This window comes from Pieris napi, chromosome 11, assembly GCF_905475465.1.
Source record: "Pieris napi chromosome 11, ilPieNapi1.2, whole genome shotgun sequence".
Taxonomy (NCBI): Eukaryota; Metazoa; Arthropoda; class Insecta; order Lepidoptera; family Pieridae; genus Pieris; species Pieris napi.
Window position 1 is genome coordinate 12,633,151 of NC_062244.1, and position 19,815 is coordinate 12,652,965.

The 19,815-nt window shown below is 33.5% G+C and overlaps 4 protein-coding genes across 10 annotated transcripts in view; 2 read left to right on the forward strand and 2 right to left on the reverse strand.

The window, feature by feature from the left end:
• The window catches only part of LOC125054183 (extensin-like), a 44,805-nt gene extending 34,472 nt beyond the window's left edge, over positions 1 to 10,333 (reverse strand). The window contains exon 1 of one of the 3 annotated variants that reach the window (XM_047655937.1): positions 10,317 to 10,333. Coding sequence is in view for 2 of the 3 variants with exons in the window: in XM_047655933.1 (XP_047511889.1) it covers positions 6,107 to 6,167 (61 nt within the window). In the remaining variant the exon portion in view is untranslated. Of the gene's footprint in view, positions 1 to 683; positions 863 to 6,106; positions 6,477 to 10,316 lie in introns of those variants that run through there. The other 2 variants (XM_047655933.1, XM_047655929.1) reach the window with 2 other exon arrangements.
• LOC125054184 lies at positions 10,079 to 12,561 on the reverse strand. The gene is made up of 4 exons (XM_047655939.1): positions 12,408 to 12,561; positions 11,829 to 12,068; positions 11,432 to 11,590; positions 10,079 to 10,454 (listed from the first exon to the last, which is right to left on the reverse strand). The coding sequence occupies exons 1-4, from the start codon at positions 12,460 to 12,462 to the stop codon at positions 10,324 to 10,326; spliced, it is 585 nt and encodes a 194-aa protein (XP_047511895.1). The 5' UTR covers positions 12,463 to 12,561; the 3' UTR covers positions 10,079 to 10,323.
• A 130-nt stretch (positions 12,562 to 12,691) lies between these two features.
• Positions 12,692 to 13,786, forward strand: LOC125054187 (DNA-directed RNA polymerase II subunit Rpb4). The gene is made up of 3 exons (XM_047655941.1): positions 12,692 to 13,174; positions 13,242 to 13,422; positions 13,596 to 13,786. Exons 1-3 carry the CDS (start codon positions 13,114 to 13,116, stop codon positions 13,768 to 13,770), a joined length of 417 nt encoding a protein of 138 aa, XP_047511897.1. The 5' UTR covers positions 12,692 to 13,113; the 3' UTR covers positions 13,771 to 13,786.
• Positions 13,787 to 14,519: 733 nt separating this feature from the next.
• LOC125054181 (protein FAM117B-like) lies at positions 14,520 to 18,199 on the forward strand. 5 transcript variants are annotated; one of them, XM_047655924.1, is made up of 8 exons: positions 14,520 to 14,904; positions 15,212 to 15,330; positions 15,742 to 15,889; positions 16,106 to 16,245; positions 16,640 to 16,739; positions 17,109 to 17,165; positions 17,640 to 17,749; positions 17,981 to 18,199. In XM_047655924.1, exons 1-8 carry the CDS (start codon positions 14,688 to 14,690, stop codon positions 18,116 to 18,118), a joined length of 1,029 nt encoding a protein of 342 aa, XP_047511880.1. In that variant the 5' UTR covers positions 14,520 to 14,687; the 3' UTR covers positions 18,119 to 18,199. The 5 variants fall into 5 exon arrangements, with proteins under 5 accessions (XP_047511880.1, XP_047511881.1, XP_047511882.1 ...); XM_047655925.1 differs by having other exon boundaries at positions 17,640 to 17,743; XM_047655928.1 differs by lacking the exon at positions 14,520 to 14,904 and adding an exon at positions 14,940 to 15,093.
• The last annotated feature ends 1,616 nt before the right edge of the window (positions 18,200 to 19,815 follow it).

Genomic DNA, 19,815 nt, shown 5'->3' on the forward strand with positions numbered 1-19,815 from the left:
CCTCATCTGGCCACCCTTTACAATAATACTGGTGTGCATGAAACGTGCTTATGAAAAATGACTTTAAATAAAATAAAACGTAGTATTTAGCACTATTTAGCCCCTATAGTATTCGGTCACATGATACCATATTTTGCCGTCACTTGAAATATTGTTCATTGTTTGCAATTATTTCTCAGCAAAACGTGTTTGCATAATTAATAAACCAATCATCTTTTATGGCAATACATTAAAACTTACTATAAAGTCAAATATTGATGTCAATTCTGCTCTGCACAGACTAAACTAAACATAGTTTGATCCTGTATACGCATTGCGAATGGGTTTAAAAAGCTTGGAAATTCTGTAAAAAGCTTTATTTTAGCGGATTGCTTTTAAGGTGTAGTAAGTAAAATAAATCGAAAGGTTCGGTGAATCTCATAAAAAAACTAAACCAAATTATTAAACTTTTAAGAGTAAAAGTATATCTATAGACACATTTTAATAATTATTAAAAAACAAATCATGCAGTCCGTAATTAAAGTTAATAATTAAATAACTTTTAAAGAAGTATTCTAATTATAGCCCTAAACACTAGTTGTGTTTATCGTCTTGCAGTTTACTGAGTTCAAATTAGAACTCAAATATAATTAAAAACATATTAGTCAAACTAATAATAATTTAAAAATTCCAAGTATACTCACGCCATGGGCGGTACTAGTAAACCATCCGTACATGATCACTTAACATTTCATTACACAGACTAAAAATAATCTAATAATGTATCCAGTATCGATTAGACCTAGCTTATACAATGACCGGTGAAGATTAAAATTGAAAATGGCGCGAGCGCTGGCCGTCTCCGAAACACTGCCGCGCGGCTTCACTTGCAACAACTGTTTAGGCTACGCAGTCTGTTAGTATAGTCTTCGACAAAGACGGCTTTAGATAATATACGTAATACTGTCAAATAGTTGTTGTTGTTGAGCTATTTACATTATTACAAAAATTTCGGTAAGTAGATTTTTTTTATCTACTCTAATAATTTAAAGCTGTAGTGTTTGGTTGTACTCTAGGCCAGAACGGGTCGATTAAAAAAATATTTTTGTTTTATGGAAGGCTCTAGGCACTCGCTTAGCACATCGCTGTTACTAAATCTTATTAATTTTTGAATATTTAAATATGTAATTCATAAAGGTAAATTGACTTTCAATGTAAATTATAGTTTTAAGAAAATTTATGGTTGCTACATTTTTAAGTATATATATTTTTGCGTCTCGTATTGCTTAGTTACCATTCCTTACAAAGCAATTTTGTAACCTAATTCTGATTATGTTTTGATAATATACATTATCTAATCTACAAATCTATCCAAATGCATCCCTATTACTAAATAAATTATTTATTATTTCAGCTCAAGCAAAAAATAGTGAATATTAAAGTTATCTTCATATGCTTCACTTTATTATAATAAAGTGAAATAAATAAATAAACAGAACTAAAAGTTCATATTCAAAAATATGTTTATACTGCGTTGTAGCTCCAGCTTAGTACAATGATTTTATAGTGATATGAGTAAATACGAATGACAAACATTATATTTAAATTTTGATGAGATAGCATTGTAATTATTTGCTAAAACATGCGCTATTTGCTTCGTTGATAAGTGAAAATGCGCGTTTCAGCAAAAACAGGTAAGCATTTAAACATGTAAGGTGATTAAATATTTACATGTACCTAATATCCTGCAATTAACATAAGATAATTTAAAAAGCCGTCAATTTTATGGTTCGGAGCAAACATTGTAAATGAAACTAATTCTTTTTAAAGCTACCTTGATATTGAGTATAATATGTGTTTATATGACGTTAGGCAACATATACGTTTTCAAATACCAAAACCGCTTAACTATATATTATACGTTCAGGTATTTTCTGCGTGAGCAACCGCGCAAGCTTTATCATAAGCCAGAAACATATACATTTTCCGTTCCAGTACTGAAACGCTTGATCCGAATATATAAGATGATATTTCTGATGACAATGCAAAAAAGTAATATGAAATTGTAATAAGAAACAATAACTCTCCTTTGTATTTTATTTAACAGTTTATTATATAATATATGAGCAGTGTTGGCCAAGTGGCTTCAGCGGGCGACCCTTATTCTGTGGTCGAAGGTTCTATCCCCGGTTGTGCACCAATGGACTTTCTTTCTATGTGCGCATTTTACATTAGCTCGAACGGTGAATGAAAAACATCGTGAGGAAACCGGCTTGCCTTAGACCCCGGCTGATTACCTACTTGCCGATTAGATTAACAAATGATCATGAAACAGATACAGAAATCTGAGACTAGGACCTAAAGTTGTAGCGCCACTCGTTTATTTTATTATATAACATAATCTCAATCATCTATTCTAATATGTATTATAAAGAGAAAATATTGGCTATTTCTGTAACAAATAAACTCGAAAAATTCACATTACAATACTACATTATGGAAATATTTTATAAAGTTAATGTCCAGCCGCACGAAGGCCAGACAGGGCACATATATCACGACCGTTGATGAGATTTAGGTAAGTATACATTTTACAATAACCACTCCAGTTTTAAAACAAATTACTAAGAATATAGTCGAGATACAACAGAAATTTATCAAGTTGGCGACAACCTAAAAATATTATAGCACTCGTTTATTTGAACTGTTTATCAGAACGCAGATCACGAGTGCTTTTGCGTCAACACACAGAACAAACGTACCCACCGCTAATTAAGTATTAAATATACATATTTTATTTGTCTCCTTGTGCAATTTATACATGACTGGCAGTATAAAAGTATTCAGTCACTTTGTGTGAAAGTCATTGCTTATGACTATCATAAAACAGAAGATACGAATACTAATTTTCAGGTATTAAAGACACAGAAAAGCTATATATTATGGCAGTGGACAAGTTAATGTAAAATGTACACAACACCTAGTCTATGAGGTCTTTGATCAGTTTATGTATAAGATAGATCGTCTGCACAAATAATTATCGCCTGCCACCTTCATCCGCGCAATCATGCGCATGCGATTCAGTACGATAAGGTATTGGATTTTGACATACGGTAATCATGGTTGGTCTCATTTCTAAATCTCAAAGATAAAACTCGACCACGGGCCGCAACCCCGACATTTGCAAAATACTGCAGAAGTTCACGAGCATCGTTATCTATTCACGACCTATTTGTTAAGGCCACGGTTTGTTTGCCTGGCTTCTAAATAACAACTATTTTTAATTGAAATACCCTCCAATACAAATCCAATTATGCATTAATATTGTAAGTACAAGTTACGGTGAAATACTTTTGTGGGTAATTTTTCATATTATGATCAAATGACTAGGTTTTAATGATATCTCATGATTATTGATATGTACCAAAACTGTATTGTTTTTATACATTTTTCATTCATACTGTCTACGATTATGTGAGGTATACATATATGGAAACATTGCATACACATAGCTCCAAATAATAAATTATTTGTATGCAATCAGTTGCAGGTGTGTATGATTTTCTTTTTTATAGAACAGGGGGCAAACTGGAGGGTGCTCATCTGATGTTAAGTGATACCGCCGCCCATGGACACTCTCAATGCCAGAGGGCTCGTGAGTGCGTTGCCGACCTTTTAAGAATTTGTACGCTCTTTTCTTGAAGGACCCTAAGTCGAATTGATTCGGAAATACTTCTGTGGGCAGTTAGTTCGACATTATAATGCGCGGCAAAAACTGCCTTACTTGTGGAACGACGGACGTTGAGGGTTGGAATTTCGTATTCTGCCTTGACGTCCGATGATGAAACTCAGGTAAAGTTCCATAACTGCTCAATGAGCATGGGGTGGTCACATTTCTGTCTTCTCTGTGGTCGATTGATGTGTCTAAGACACCATTGATACTCGTAAATTATAAACTACAGACGAGGCACAAACATGGAGACCTGTGCCTTAGCCTTTCTCTTTTAATGGCACTGATTCATCATATCTTGGCTTTATTGTAATGGCCACATACACAAGGGAGTGTGTAAGTAAGTAGAGTTAACCATAAAGGCTATTTAAGGCTTAAGGCTGTGGAACATGGTGTAATGGCTGTAGCTCCTTACAAATATTGTGTAAAACAAAAAACTTGGCGATTAAAAAGAGTGGCGGAGAGTTTATTGCCAGTTCTTATCGTCCGTTCTATGCCCTTGATTTGAGAACTGGCAGTAAATGTAAAATTAGAAACATTTAATATGTATATCTTTATTTACGTTCATAAGTTTACCTACATTGTGTGTAATAAATAAATGATTTTGACTTTGTTATAAAGAACTTACTTTGGCATTGATTGTTTTTCTATAGAACTTGCAGAATTTTAAAACCACTTTTAACCACAATGCGTATCATAATAATAAACAGTCAGAATTTTGTACAGTCCTATATATATCGCTGAATTTTACCTTTTCGCACAAATATCCCAGTAACACAAAAAAACAGTAGATAAAACCAACAATAGATCCTGTCCGATTGTTGTACCAGACGTTTATGAAAAGTAGTTCAAAATGGGGACGCTTTAGCCATTTGCTATACAAACAGTCGGCCGATTTTTGAATACAATATATATAAAATGGACGGAGACCTAAGAAGGCAAGGGCCATGTAAGGGAAGAAGAATAAATCATAAACGCTAAGGTAAATGAAGGAAAAGAAGCCATTTTAAGATTTTCTGAAGATGACCTATGATGCATGTGTGTTATCTTGTTCGTTAGGCGTTAACTCTTACTCCTGATGTTGGGTGTTTGAACATCAGCTGGGCAGAACTTAGTTTTTCTAATAGTCTGAAAAACTATACAAAAGATGGAGATATATGTCTGCCACATGCCCCTTTGAAGGTCGACAAAACTTCATTACGTCTTAAATAAACTGAAATTTACAATAGCCGAAGGGATTGCAATATCAGTATTGAGTTTAGTACAGCGGTTGCATTATCAGCGCTACTGTATTGTGATGACTATATCGTAATTAATCAATATATGTATAGTATTAGTATATATAGTATAGTTCCGATCGCGATGTACCTAGAGTACCTACGCAGTTTCTAAACACAAGATAATACAATTTATTTGAACAACCACTTGTACCGAGACCAGAAAACAATTAAACCCGTACAGGATTGATGTTTAAAAGTAAAACCGCGTATTTTCAACGTATAATCTTAATAATTTATGTATGTTTGCAGTATTACCGGATTGACTTTTCGTGCTCTTCAGATCATCATCGGTTTGTGCGTCAAAGCTGTCATGTTTAACTATTTAGTCAAGAGTTCTCTAACGTAACAAAAACCGCTTATTGTTATAGCATTACGTATAAAAGAATTTTCAAAAGACAGTCTCAACTTCTGGAGACGTACCTTCGTATGTGATAACTACGGCACGTAACCAACAATCAAAATGGCTCTATTTTTGGCGTGTTTTCATGTTTTATGGTTTACATTAAATTATACACATAGTACTTTACTAATGAGAGCGAGGTCACGTTTGAGTGATATAAATTACAGCACATTCAAAAAGATAAAGACTGGCCAATCAAGGGCTATCCTTCACTGTTCATATACATACAGTGGCGGATTTACCAGGCTGAGCAGGCTGAGTAGGCTAGAGCCTAAGGCGGTAAATTTGGGACCCGATTTTTTTTGCTATCTCATAGAAATCAAAAAGATTTCTGCATGACGGTTTTCTGATATTTTACGGATAGAAGTCTGTAACAATTTTGCTGATGACTTTCCTCTCTAACTGGTCATTGTACATTCGGTGTAGCAAACTTCAAAATTCTAGAGTAAACAGCTAGTTCGCCGCCCCTCAACCAGTAATCGACCTTTGCGCCCCCAGCTTACACCGAACTATTTTTCGTGCAATTTCAACGAAATTGTTGAATTAAAAATATTCTATGACATGACAATTGTAGAGGCAAAGGCGGCAAAAACTTCACAGCCTATACCTTGAAAATATTAAATCCGCCACTGTATACGTTAGTAAGGATAGGTAGGAGACAGAAAATAATTGGAAAGGGTAAAAACGAACATTGTTTCACATTCAATTATAACTTACCGTCTTCATCGTAGTCTTTCCCCATCCCAATGACGAAGGCACTCCTCATCAGATGTCCCATCTTGATTTTGAATAACAATACTGAACTTGTGCAACTTTGAGTGTACCCTAAATCTATCTACGATCATATAACTACGGTAAACTTTACTACATAGATACAATAAAATAAAATATAACGATTACAATATAACCGAAAGAAAAAAAACAATTGCGTAAGTAATTAAGTATAGTAGAAAAACTACCGCGCTAGTCGGCCAAAACACTAAGCGGCTACATCTCTGCTAATAAAATTAACACTCTCTATTAATGGCAGGAAGACCGTTAAATGTAGATAGTATCGTCACTAAAGTATAAATGATGTAAACTGAGTTCTAACCGAAATTATAGGTTGCGATACTCAGGGGAACATAGGCAGGGGAGGAGTCGAGATACGATCTCACAGTGCACAGAAAGATAAAGTTTATGACATACCAAGGCTCTATTTTAGCCACAACATTTCATTAACTTATGAGAATGAAAATCAATCTCAGTCATCACCAATTTGGTCTATAGACATGTGTCGAGAGTCTAATGAAAAATTAAAGACAATCGCGACTCTATTCACGTCATTTTCTCAGCTCTATTGTTGACTTTTAGCAAAGTTATCTACGTAATAAAATGCGCACATTCATGTAAATATCTACGTTCGCGTACCTACATACTACGCATCTATCTTATCGTGGCTACCTTCGAGGTGATTCCGAGCGAATTGAATGATAGGTATTTCTATTGTCTTCATTATTTAAAAACTAACGCTTAGTCAAATATTCGATTATATTAGATTTAAATCTGTTCATTTGTGGTATTCTAAACATCATGTTGATGAGTGAAATACATTTAACTTAAATTTTCCTTAAAATCAATATCATTTTTCTTTCAATAATGTAGGTATAATTATTTATAAAAAAAATCATATTCATACGAGTATATAAAAAGTCATATTGGCTTTTGACCGAAGCTTGGTTCGAGTCGTGTTAGCGTATTTTGGCGACCTCTTGAAGAGGTACAAATATAAATTTGACGAATATTTAAATGATCCTAATCCTTGGGATTGATTTGCTCCATATCAAACGTATGTATGACTCAAAACTTAGCGATTAAAAAGAGTGGCGGAAAGTTTCTTGCCAGTTTATCTTGCCCGCGCTACGACTTGCAAACTGGTAGGAAATGTTAACTTATTTTCTGCCGTTCATAAGTTACCTATATGAATAAAGTTATTTTGTGTTTGAGTTGGGTTGGTGTTGATTTTGGTGAATAATTGTTACATTTCAGTTAATTTACATAAACTGGTAATACAACTCTAAACCAATCTGACGAATCACACTATTTCCTCGTAAACCCTATAAAAATACGTGAGGTAGAGTTTATCGCATTCATACAAAATTAGACACCACCGGGCAACTTTTAATAAATAAGAAACACCAGTGGAGCTACGACTTTTAGGTCTATCCTCGAATCGAATCGTGATCATTTAATAAGCAAAAAGCCCACTGGTACACAACCGTAGTTTGAACCTACGACTTCAGGGATGGGAGTCGCACGCTGAAGCCAATAGGCTAGCACTAGTATTTTCCCATTTTATAATAAACTAGCTGCCCCCGCGAACTTTGTTTCTCCTTAATGTGATTTTACTTAACCTACCGTTTTAGTATGGTATACCAACTTGGGACATTTTGCTATACTACTCCAGAGTCTGTTCGATTTTCTGGAATGACAACTTTTTATTTCTGTGTATTACACCTCAGAGTTCAGGTCATAAGATTTTAATTAACAAATAAAAAATAGGAGTTGATCGTAGAGGGGTGAAAATTAGGGGTGGTATGTATTTTTGTATGCTGTATCATAAAAAAATAAAATGTTAGGGGTGGACAACACTTAACACTTAGGGGTATGAAAAATAGATAGTAGCCGATTCTCAGTCCTACTGAATGTGCATATAAAATTTGATAAAAATCGGTCAAGCCGTTTCGGAGGAGTATGGTCAAGTAAGTCATTGTCAACGAGAATTTTATATGTATATAAGATATAGATTTAAATATGGCGTGAAGGATTTTGCATATAAGTATGACGACATAAATACGATAAAATTACGTAACATAATTTATAAAGGTTAAAATCAATTGAGCGTGAAATACTCTCGTCACAGGATGGGCTACCCTTGAATTTAGGTCAAATTTCCATCCCTCAATATCCCAAAACTCTTCATAAATCGTGTCGCATCTTTATACAAGTTATCCCGTGAGCCACAGACATTAAGAGGGAAAGAATTGACTCTACAAAAATTTAAAATTTATTATTTAATGGTATTTATGATCTACAATAATTTCGCAACGGCTATATGTAACGGCATTCGGCTAAATGTTCCTTTTTGGTAATTTTTACTATTACTATTGATGGCTATACTATGTCATGTGGAGTATGGTGTAATGGTTGCAGTATCTTGTAATAACTTTGATTAAAAATAATGGCAAAGAGTTCTTCTCGTCGGTTGATTTGAGAACTGGTAGTAAATGTAGGGTGTATTATATGTTTTCTTTATGAATAAGTTATATTATGATGTGATATTAAGATATATATTTAAATTCTTAAAATACTTGCCTTGAACTAGTTACTGCTTGGCAAAAGAGCACCTACTTACGAACTTGTGTATTAAAAAAAAGAAAATTATTTTTCTAGTATTCAGTCTTCAAAAGTGAAAAACATATGTACTCTTCTACATAAATTTATTTTATTTTAATGAGTTTCAGAATTAAAAAAGAAAACAATTTGTTATTGTTGCCTTTTAACCAGTACACGTGAGTTATTTACGACCTTTATATACGTTTTCTCCATAAAAGTTTTGTATAGTTTTGTTTTGTACAGGGCATTTAAATATGTAGATATTTTTATACAACAACAAAACATCGTACAATCACGAAAATGGCTTAATTATGTTTAGCGTTTGTTACTATAGTAACGGCCTTGTTTAAGTTCAAGTCAGTATTCAACTAAAACATTATGAAAACTTTGACGTAAAAAGCAATTGAAAATGGAAAACTGTAATTAATAGTCAACATTATTATTAAGAATGGGGAAAATCGATTAGTAAAGGAAAGGGTACATATATACAATACACATAGGTCATGTTTGTTGTAAATCATTTTTGCTATGATTGTAATGAAGGTTCATATCTATACTAATATTATAAAGAGGAAAGATTTGTATGTTTGTAACGAATTGGCACAAAAAGTACTGGTCCGATTTTAAAACTTCTTTCACCATTTGAATTATACATTATCACTGATTATATTTGAAGAAAACAGTGTTATTTTCAGATAAAACAATAAATAAATATGGCAAAATCCGATGGAAAGCGCTTTGTTAGCCGTCCTGTAAATAATGCTTTTAATTATAAATACAAAAGGAGTATAGTCAAGCACGGTGGCGGTATTATTAAAGTTTGGGGGTGTTTTTTGGATGTGAAGTTGGACCCGTTGTGAACATTGCGGGTATAATGGATCAATGGCAATACAAAAATATCTTAGAGCACACAATAATTCCCTACTCGGAAGATCATTTGCCTGTAATCTGCCTGTAAACCCAATCAATACGAAGCTATATGACTCATTTGTTAAAGCATGGACTTCAATCCCCCTAGAAAAATGTATTAAATTGATTGAATCAATGCCACTAATGAATCAAGTCGTTGCAGTGCTGTTATTGAAAATAAGGGATGCGCCACTAAATATTAATTATAGGTAGCCTGTGGATAGTAGCTATTTCGAAAAAAAAATTGTTTTTAATACGTTTTTGTTGTCGATTCTAATTAGTTGACCATTATTGTTCATTACCTTAAAACTGATTTAAATGTTTGTCCGTAATGTAATATTGAAACTACACTTGTGTAATGGGATTTATATTGTTTTTCTAATAAATGATAAATCATTGAACACATTATTGTTGTCTTATTTATTATTTAATTTAAAAATAAAAACGATTGCAGTGAAGTATCTTACATAATGTCAAGTTGCTAGTGTTTCTAATTATACGTTTTTTATTATTGGAATAAAAAAAAAATATATATATATATATGCTATTTATAAATACTACAAATAATACATTAAAGTATATTTTTGCAGAAATGGATTAATAAACATCATAAAAAAAAGGGAAATATATGTCGAGCACTTACTTCATTGTCACGGAATACCCAATAATCCTATATCAGCAAATAAGTAAGCACTCATTTCAGTGTTGTAATAGGCTTCTAGTTCCCACGCAGACACATACACTTCTATAAGGCTTTCATTTCTACAGTGTGCAAGGTTTTCTGTAACAAGATACAATACGTTTTTATTCTCAATTCCTAAGAAAACATAATTTAATTTATATCTACCTACACATTACCTATTCAAATAAATTTTGGACTTATTATAATTAAATACATGGGACTGGGAAAGAGAGGGAAAAACAGATAGTAACATAAGGTTCTATATCTGAGGATATAGTGATACACTCTGGTAAGCCTCAATTATCCTAAGAGCCAATTCTTTCTTTTAAGGGTCTACACAGCACACAATTGTCTTGTTTATTACAGCCATGACATGGAAACTATTATCAGTTAATAGTATCTAATCACTAACTTACATAGGTCAATGTAATGAACCACATACAATGTTTGCAACATTCAAATTGTAAGTGGGTTGTTGTGCTAATGTATCAAATTGCTGAATCTAACTAAAATACTAACACAAGGAACCTGTAATTGTCTAATTTAATAAATTAATTACTGTTTTATTTATATATCTATACTTTTCCCCTTTTCCCCAAGCGGTAGGATCTTCTCCACATGCTAGGGTCCTGACATACCTCTTTAGCTTCAGCTACTTTCATGACATTCACCATGCATGCTCCTCATTTATGGCGACTTCTGATCCTCATAGTAAGGATCTTGAGAACATCCTGGATTTGGTCAAGGTAAGTATGACTAGGCCTACCCAACTCAACCATATCATCCAAATATATCCTACTCGTAAGCTGCTTCTCATTAATTTTCTTTTCACTACAACTTTATTTATAGCATACTGTTCATGTATCTCACTATTGCTTATCCTGTCATGCAACATTAGTAAACATACAGTCTATCCACATTTTCTCTTACTATCAGAATATCACATACATCCCACTCTACACTTCTTACAAAAACCATAGATTTTCAGAATTTTTAAAGCCCTTTTTCAACAACACATTGTAGGGAAAAGACCTGACCTACTAAATTTTAATCACATTTAACTTTTTAGAACCTACCTGTCACTGTTTCCTTTAAATGAATTTCTTTGCATAAAGAGGTACATATTTCATCTACAGTTGTTGAGAACTTTTGAATTGTCCATGTAAATATTACTCTATCATTTGATTTGTCAAGTGCAGCAAGTGCTTTCAATTGTTTGTTAATTATTCTCACACCTGAAATAATAAAAAATAAATCCTATTATGTGATCCTTGTCATTAAGCCTATCATAATTATTACACTACATTATCTAACTAGTGTTAATCTAAAATTAATATAAAAATAATTTATGTCAGAACATGAAATTGATTTCTCAACATACCAAAATTAGAATTAGAGAATTAAAGAGAATTATTAATTTTGTGTGAAATTTTAACTTTCTTATAGAACAATGGTTCTGTTTTAAAAACTGACCTTCAACAATATTACGGAGTCCATTTAATGCTTCTAAAAGCATCTCCATAAGAGGATGCAGCTGATGTGGATAATAATCATCAGTACACTCATGGAGCTTTAGAGCTGACACAGACTTGGTTACTTTAGTGCCTTTTTCCTTCAATTTCTCCCAATCGCTAAGTAAATTGTGTAAATTGGCAACATGGGCATATACAGTTCTACATATGCCAGGACTGTCTTTGTTGGGTGTAGTTATTTCTGAAAATAAATGCAAGCAAATAAAAATGACTGCTTTAAATAGGCCTTGTTAATCACAAACTTGATAGATTTTCAAAATTTTAAGCCTGATTTCAACGTAAATCTTTTGATGGTATGTTTAAAAAAAGTTAAAAGTTTTTTCTGAGGTAGGAGAAGCCTTATATCGTTTATATTGATTTATATTTGAAAAATACTCTAGAATTATTAGATCAATTGTTATATATAAATAAAAAACTGAATATACCTTGTAAGGTATTATAACATATTATGTTACAAATAAAGATAGGATAGGCGAAATATTAATACAGAACGAGCCATACGAAGCAAAGCCAAACAAACCTTTTGCTGTAAAAACATAAGAGTTATCAGTGAGTTTTGTGGGTGTTTTATTCATTATTAATTTTTTTTTAATTAATTTGTTTTGGATTTGAAGATTTTTTAATATTTTTTTTGTTTACAAAGGTTATACCACAGATATACGATAACTTATACGACGGTTTATACTTTATACAGAATATAGAAATACAGATAGCGTTACTAGAACACTACCTTATAGTAATATTACTTTAGTATGAAATAGGTCATAAAATCTTCAACAAAAAACTTTAAATTTACTTTGTTTACATTTTCATTTAAAAAGAGCGCAGCAATTACTATTCTGGTTATGTCTTTTTCTCATCGATATTCATAATTTGCTAGTCCCTGCGAACCAGTCGTAAGATCAAAAAATATTCGATAAATGATAATTGCATAGTTATAAACACTAACAATTATTTTTATTAGCTTTTAAAAAGTGATATTGTATTGTAACCTGCAAAAATGCCGGCAGTTGTCAATTGTCATGTGAAATGTAAATACTGAAAATTGAAATTTAATTTGAAATTTTGTAAACACTAAACGTAAACCATCATCAAAACAACCCTCTGCATCAAACAAATTTGAATGTTCAATATACATTATAAAAGTTTTTATTAATAAGGAAAACTACGATTTAATTTCTATTGTATATCAAATAATAAGTAATACAAATACTTAAAAAGTCAACATGTCTGGACCCATTCAAGATGTTATTGAAGAAGATGCCGCTGACCTACAATTTCCTAAAGGTAATATTATTATTTCTATATCAATTATTTATCTATATGCTTAAGACACCTTTTTTCTTATTCATAGAATTCGAAAACGCTGAAACATTGCTCATATCGGAAGTTGACATGCTACTAGAACATAGAAAAGCACAAAATGAATCTGCTGAGGAAGAACAGGAATTTTCAGAAGTGTTTATGAAAACTCTAACATATACAAATATGTTCAAGAAGTTTAAAAACAAGGAAACTATAACTGCTGTAAGAAAGTAAGTTTTTGTTATAACACATACTTAAAATTGTTTACTTACAAGTGAGGTTATATTCATATACAATATAGCAAAAAACAAGTTTACAAAAGTACTAAAAATATAGTAAAAAAACTTTAGACTTTATAACATTATAATTAAATTTATAATACATAGTGATTTATATTTTCTAGTTTGTTGCAATCGAAGAAACTTCACAAATTTGAAGTTGCTAGTTTAGCAAATCTCTGTCCTGAAACACCAGAAGAAGCTAAGGCACTTATACCATCTTTGGAAGGAAGGTTTGAAGATGAAGAGTTAAGAATATTGCTAGATGATATTCAAACCAAGCGAAGTATTCAATATTAAAAGAGTAATAATAATACAAGTTTTGTTTTTTCTCCAAATCCTTAATGACTTTGATTTTTAAGAGATTAAATTATAATGGAGTTTCCACTGTAACATATTTAACAATCTTTAAAAGATTTTTTATGTTTGTTTAATTAAAAAAAATATAGGAGTTAGGAGTACATTCTACACATGTGATAAAATAAAAGTTTTGTGTGTATTTTAAGATAAAACATTAATAAGCTTTTATTAATGTTTTTCACAAGAACTCATTACAATAACATCAATGTAGAAGTAGGTCCTATTATATGGGGTTTAATTACAAGTCAAATTTAAAATAAGCAAAATTAGTGTAATCCATTAGACTGTAGCAGAGAGTAACATAAAAATATAGAATATATTTAGAGATACAAAAAATATATTAAGATTTTAAAGAAAATTTGTACAAATATGAACTACATTTATGTGTTTTATTTATTGTGATAGAAGAAAAAACTAAAGGACCTACCCACTACTCTCACAGAGAAAATAATTGTTTACATGAACAAAGAATGGCGCGACATCTTCGGCCCTATGTCAGCTGTCACTTTATTCATTCATCCATTGTAGTGCAGAAAAAAAATGTGACTTGTTTGATTTAATTTCTGTTTTACTTAATAAGTGCTAGATGAAGATTAATTACGTTCAAAATTTGTTTCTTTATATTTTAACGTACTTTCCCGAACATACTACATTATATTATAAACTATCACAAAAGCACATATCACAGTCGATTCACATTTCACGGCCTAACAAGATCTCTTACAAAGAAGCCGTGCGGCGTCGGCACTCGGCGTTTAATGTTATTTGTTTGACATTGAAGTGGTAGTTTCGTTTAGATGTTGCATTCGATACGAATAAAGTATTGATAAATCTGTGAGTCGGCACATCTAGTGAAAATGTCGGGTCGCGTCCGAAAACAATCGGATTGCCCTGTGGGCAAGCAGGGTCCTATGAGAGCGACATTGCCGGTCTCTTCAATAATGAAACCAAGTGGCGGATTCAAAAAAAATACTGGCAACAGCCCCACTCTTTCACCCACCAATGTGTGGCGACGGATTTCCCCTGATCACGCTCTTTCCGGTCAGAGGAGCCCCGGAGCTGTCAACTATAAAGGTACCTTTTTATTTATATAATTATAAGTACCCTCTTAAATTAACTACCACCTTTTAATTTTTACAAGAAGCCATTTTCTTCTGATCACATGTTAGTGTATCTCGGTTTTGAATCAAGTGAATATCATTATTTTGCTTATATGTCAAAATATTTGATTGGATATAGCTGCAATGGAGTTCTGGTATCTTAGTAAGATCATATTTTTATTTGTAACAGTGTAAAAATTAGAGATGCCTTCAATTAACAATTTTATAAACATTAAAAGAAATATGCATTATTCTAGAGTTTTATTCATTTAACCTTTAAGGTAAAGGATCCAGTGTAATTCGGCGCACAGCGTCCTTAGATACTTTGTATCAAAAAGGGAAATGGTCAAGAGACTACTATCTACATGCGGGGCAGTTACAAGTTGATAAATCCACTCAAGTGAGTAATTTTGGTTCTTAATGTAATATATCTGTAATACCTTAGTAACAATTTAATTTTTAACCTGTTTCATAAATACATGATATAAAATTTTGGTTATTATGTATATCATGATTTTAATCAATGTTATAGATTTAGCAAGGAAAAGTGTACATGATTTTACAATAGTTAAAAAAGTTTTGATAGCTACTCTGAGATACTTGTGGGATCTGATATTTGATTATTTTAATAATCTAAGACTGTTTGAATTAATATTGTCTTGATTAAACAAGCCATATTCTTAGTTAGAAATGCCTACATATATCTGTCAATATCTGTGATTAAATTTTCTATTTACAATACCATATTAAAAAAACTTTGTGTACATAACACATTCTTAATCTTAAACTTTCAACTTAATTAATGCTTCAGACTGATGAAGGAGGTGGTGTATCTGGAAGGTCATCAAGAGGCTCAGAAGATGATAAGCTAGATCGTTTTCTTCGTAGTCGTCTGCAGAGACCACACAAACCATCAGGATCAGGAGATTTTTCTGCACAGTCTATGAGTCCTGGACTATGTATGTAGAAATTACTTCTAAATTATTGGTGATATGCTTTATCGAAATTAAAATAATGTTTAACATTTTGTTATTTCTCTGAAATGAAAAGAAAATCATATTCAAAAATATGACTTTATTACTTTTATTTAATTGTAATACATTTTTTTATTGTAGTTAGGCATCATATCCAAACTACAGGCAGTGCCTTTCTAATTGTGTGATTAAATCTTCCAGGGTCCCGTTTTAGTGGTGGTGCAGTGCCCTTAAGGGCAGCTCGTTCCTCGGTGGAGGGTCTAAACCAGGAAATTGAAAGACTTGTACTTTGTCCAGCCAGCGGCACTCAGACTCCTCATCTTGATAGATTAAAGGATAAGGTAACTTTTATATTAATTGAATCAAAAATTAATATTATGAATTTTTATAAAATTGTAAAAATATTATGTAAATTCTATTGGTTTGCAATTATTTTGTGAATTACGATATTTTGCCTACTTTAAACTTATGTGTATACCTAGTTGAAAATAATTAATTTAGATATAAAATAAAAATATGTAAAACAATTATTCAATATCACATCACTTCTAATCATTTGGGACCTAAAAATTAGTTTTTTGGGCTGGGTTTCTGACTCTGAGGTCTTGACCAAAAAAATATCTGTAGCAGCAAGCACCCTTAATTTATACAGCTCAAATCGGATGTAAAATGTGCTATATACTTATTTTAATTAAAACTTGTAATTAATTGTATTAAACCATGTTAATTTGTCAGGTGACACCTGAAGGTCACCGAGCTCCGCTGGCCGATCTCCTCCGGAGATCTGTCAACACTCAAACGCCGCACGATCTCTGTCACACTGCACACTCCTCAGGTATTGGATTCAATTTAAAAATATTTTTGTATTGTTTGGATTCAAGGAAATTATATTTATACCTCATCATAATAAGATTTGTGTTAATTGTTTAAATTTTTTGAATTTATTTAGATTCTTTACATCTTAGAACTGATAAAAAGTAATTAAACAATTTCAAAGCTCATCAGTGGGGTCACCAAGCCACTGAAATGTGTCTCGCAGCCTGCTGCATTTCAGGCTTATTTCTTTGATATTATGGAGTGATTCAATATTTTCATCAGATTGTTCATAAATATTCATAGCATTGTAACTTTTACATTAATGATGGTTTTTTTTTTATTAAATGTTATTTGCTATTTGGGTAAAGTAAAGTCTACATTGATGTAGATCCACCATCCCGAGGGTCACTGTCGAGTGCCGGCTCGGCTGAGCTTCTCGCCACAGGTCTTATATTTTTCAATTTGAACCAATTTTGTGACATTCACACATTTTGTGACGACTGTAGAATGTGTTGTCCCACTCGAAACTATACGCAATGAGCGAGATAGCACATTTTTAAGGCTTCTTCACCAATTTAATCCACATTTTTTTTGAAACTGCTGGTCGCAGTGTGTCGTCACAAACATAGCTTTAGGTAACCCATAGCTATCCCCGAAAGCACATCATGAAGCATGTCTTAGATGATTTTGAGTTTTATGCAAGCTTTTTCAACGCACTATACTAAGTTATGTAGGCATTTAGTTTTTTTTAACCAATAGTTATCTTGAAATGCGAGAGTGGGTTTGTTTGAGCCGTTCAGAGCTGAGACTGAATTTTAATTATAAAAGCTTGAAAAACAAGTCTACCTTTATTATACCGGCGGGGACCGACCGCTTCTCTATGTTTCACGTGAAGTGAGATCCCTTTTGACCGTTCCAGGTGGAAGTGTCTGTTCGTCTCCAGATCTCGATGGCTCGAAACTGGGGACTTCGCCACAGATCAATAGATTCTTGGCCCGTGAACCCCCAGACGGTTGTGAAAAGGTACAGGTATAGGTTTTTATAAAATTTTGTTATTACTTAGTTTTTTAAATTATTGTAGTAATCAATATTACCAATATTAGAAATGGTCGCTGCGATATGCGCTCTTGGCATTTAGTTATATACGAACGCTTGGCTTTTCTGTTTATAAATTTTTGGATCGATCGAAAAAACTATTAGTCAAGTTTGAAAGATTGGATCGTTGCAAATAGGACTACAGAAGAACTCTTTCGTTTCCAGGTGAACCTGAAGTCGGGCGACGGCACCCACACGGAGTCGGTGTCGGTGATGAAGCCCTCGGCGCCGGGTTTCACCCTGCGGCCCTCCGTGTGCTCGGCCTTCCAGCCTCTGCAGCCGCACCCCCCGGCCTCCGACTAGCCCCCGGCCTCGTCGCTTCGACGGACGGACGAGACGCCCTAACTAGAGTTTCGCTTCTGTCGAAACGGAGAGCCGAACGGTTCGGTTTTCTTTTTATAATTTTCTTGTTTAATTTTTCTTTATATTCGTCCAGTCTCGTCAAATCTGCGACGGCTTCTCGATTTCGGCCTTTTGCCGGTTTATTTAAGGGGTGACCGACCGAACGTGACAGTACAATGAAATCGGGATTCGGAACATCTTTTATGAACAATTTATAGATTTAAACCATTGGACTCGTACTTCGCGAGCCGTTCGTCGGGTACAAAAGGGTTCATTTGCGCGTTTCACTTTGGAGCATTACATTTACGTACATTTTCTAACTCGACGGACGGGCGCGGGAGAACCGATTTGTACCCTCGAGCAGATGAGGTACTATGTTAAGTATGTTTTGTGTTGACAATTGACGCCGTTCATTGTGGACGTATTTTTTCTTGTATAAATTCTGAAAACTGTTTTCATCCGTGAGTTTAACCGGCCGTATTCCAAAAGATGAAACTCACTATGTCTATTAACCCGTCGACGTGTCGGTGCTCCAGTGTGAACCGTGACTCGAGATACTTTTTGGAATACGGGCCTAAGGGAATCGTTCCTCGCCGTTAAGGGTTTATACAGTTCGAGCGATGACACCTTTAAGATTTCTGGGATATTTGTAATCTGTCGAAAGCCGGACGAACAGATTTTACAATGGGAAATGGTCGATAAAACATGTTTTTACTACACCGCAGGCCCGAGGCAAAAAAACTTTTATAAAAGAGTCCAATGTAGCAAAATTTAGGATCTGTTCGTCCCGCGTTCTCTAGAAGACAAATTCCTCAAATGATGCTTTGTCACGACGTGTTCTCACCGGATTTCCCAGAGATTAATAGAAACGACAATAATTATCGTTTTAGGTTAAATTGTATCGAGACAACGGCTTACAAAAATGTACATACTTTGATATTTGGAGTGTGGCTGGATTTCAGTGATCTCAATTTAGTTAACTTTCGTTCGACATATCATCAGTTAAAACCGTTTATATATTTTTGTAAGAACTAGGACCAAACTTGAGGGGTCTCCGGTCCCGGATTTGAAATGGGTCTCTCGAGAAAGTAGCTTTAAAGGGATTCGACGAGGGAAGCGGGAAGATAGACTGATTTTTGGAAACTTTACTCGTACTTTGATACAGGTCTCGACAAGTGAAAGTTAGTTAAGACGCGCTCTTTACACACGAACGAAATCACTTTATTCTGAAACGAAATAGCTTTTGCGACCGCATTTTGTTTGTATCGGCCTCGGCTCAGACCCGGTTCGCTTTTATCGTCTAGAATAGGAAAGAGAGAGTGCGCCGATCGGATCTCTCGTTTTGGCCAAAGGCGTCTATCACGGAGACCGGTCACCGAGAGCGTCGGAGACGGGCTTAGATATGCTTCATTATTTTTTATAGCGTTACAGAGCGACGGCGAATGTATATTTTGGCTCACCTTTGGAACCGAGTACTGTGTAATTGCTCAATCGAAATTTATATTAGGAGCCACCCTCACGAAATGTGCCGAATTCGACGATGTAAAGCGATGTGTATATAATAATAATAATAACAGATAACGTACGTGACCTTGATTTAACAAATGAATGTGATATGCGACCCCTCGATCGATTTCATTTCGTCGCGTTATAATATA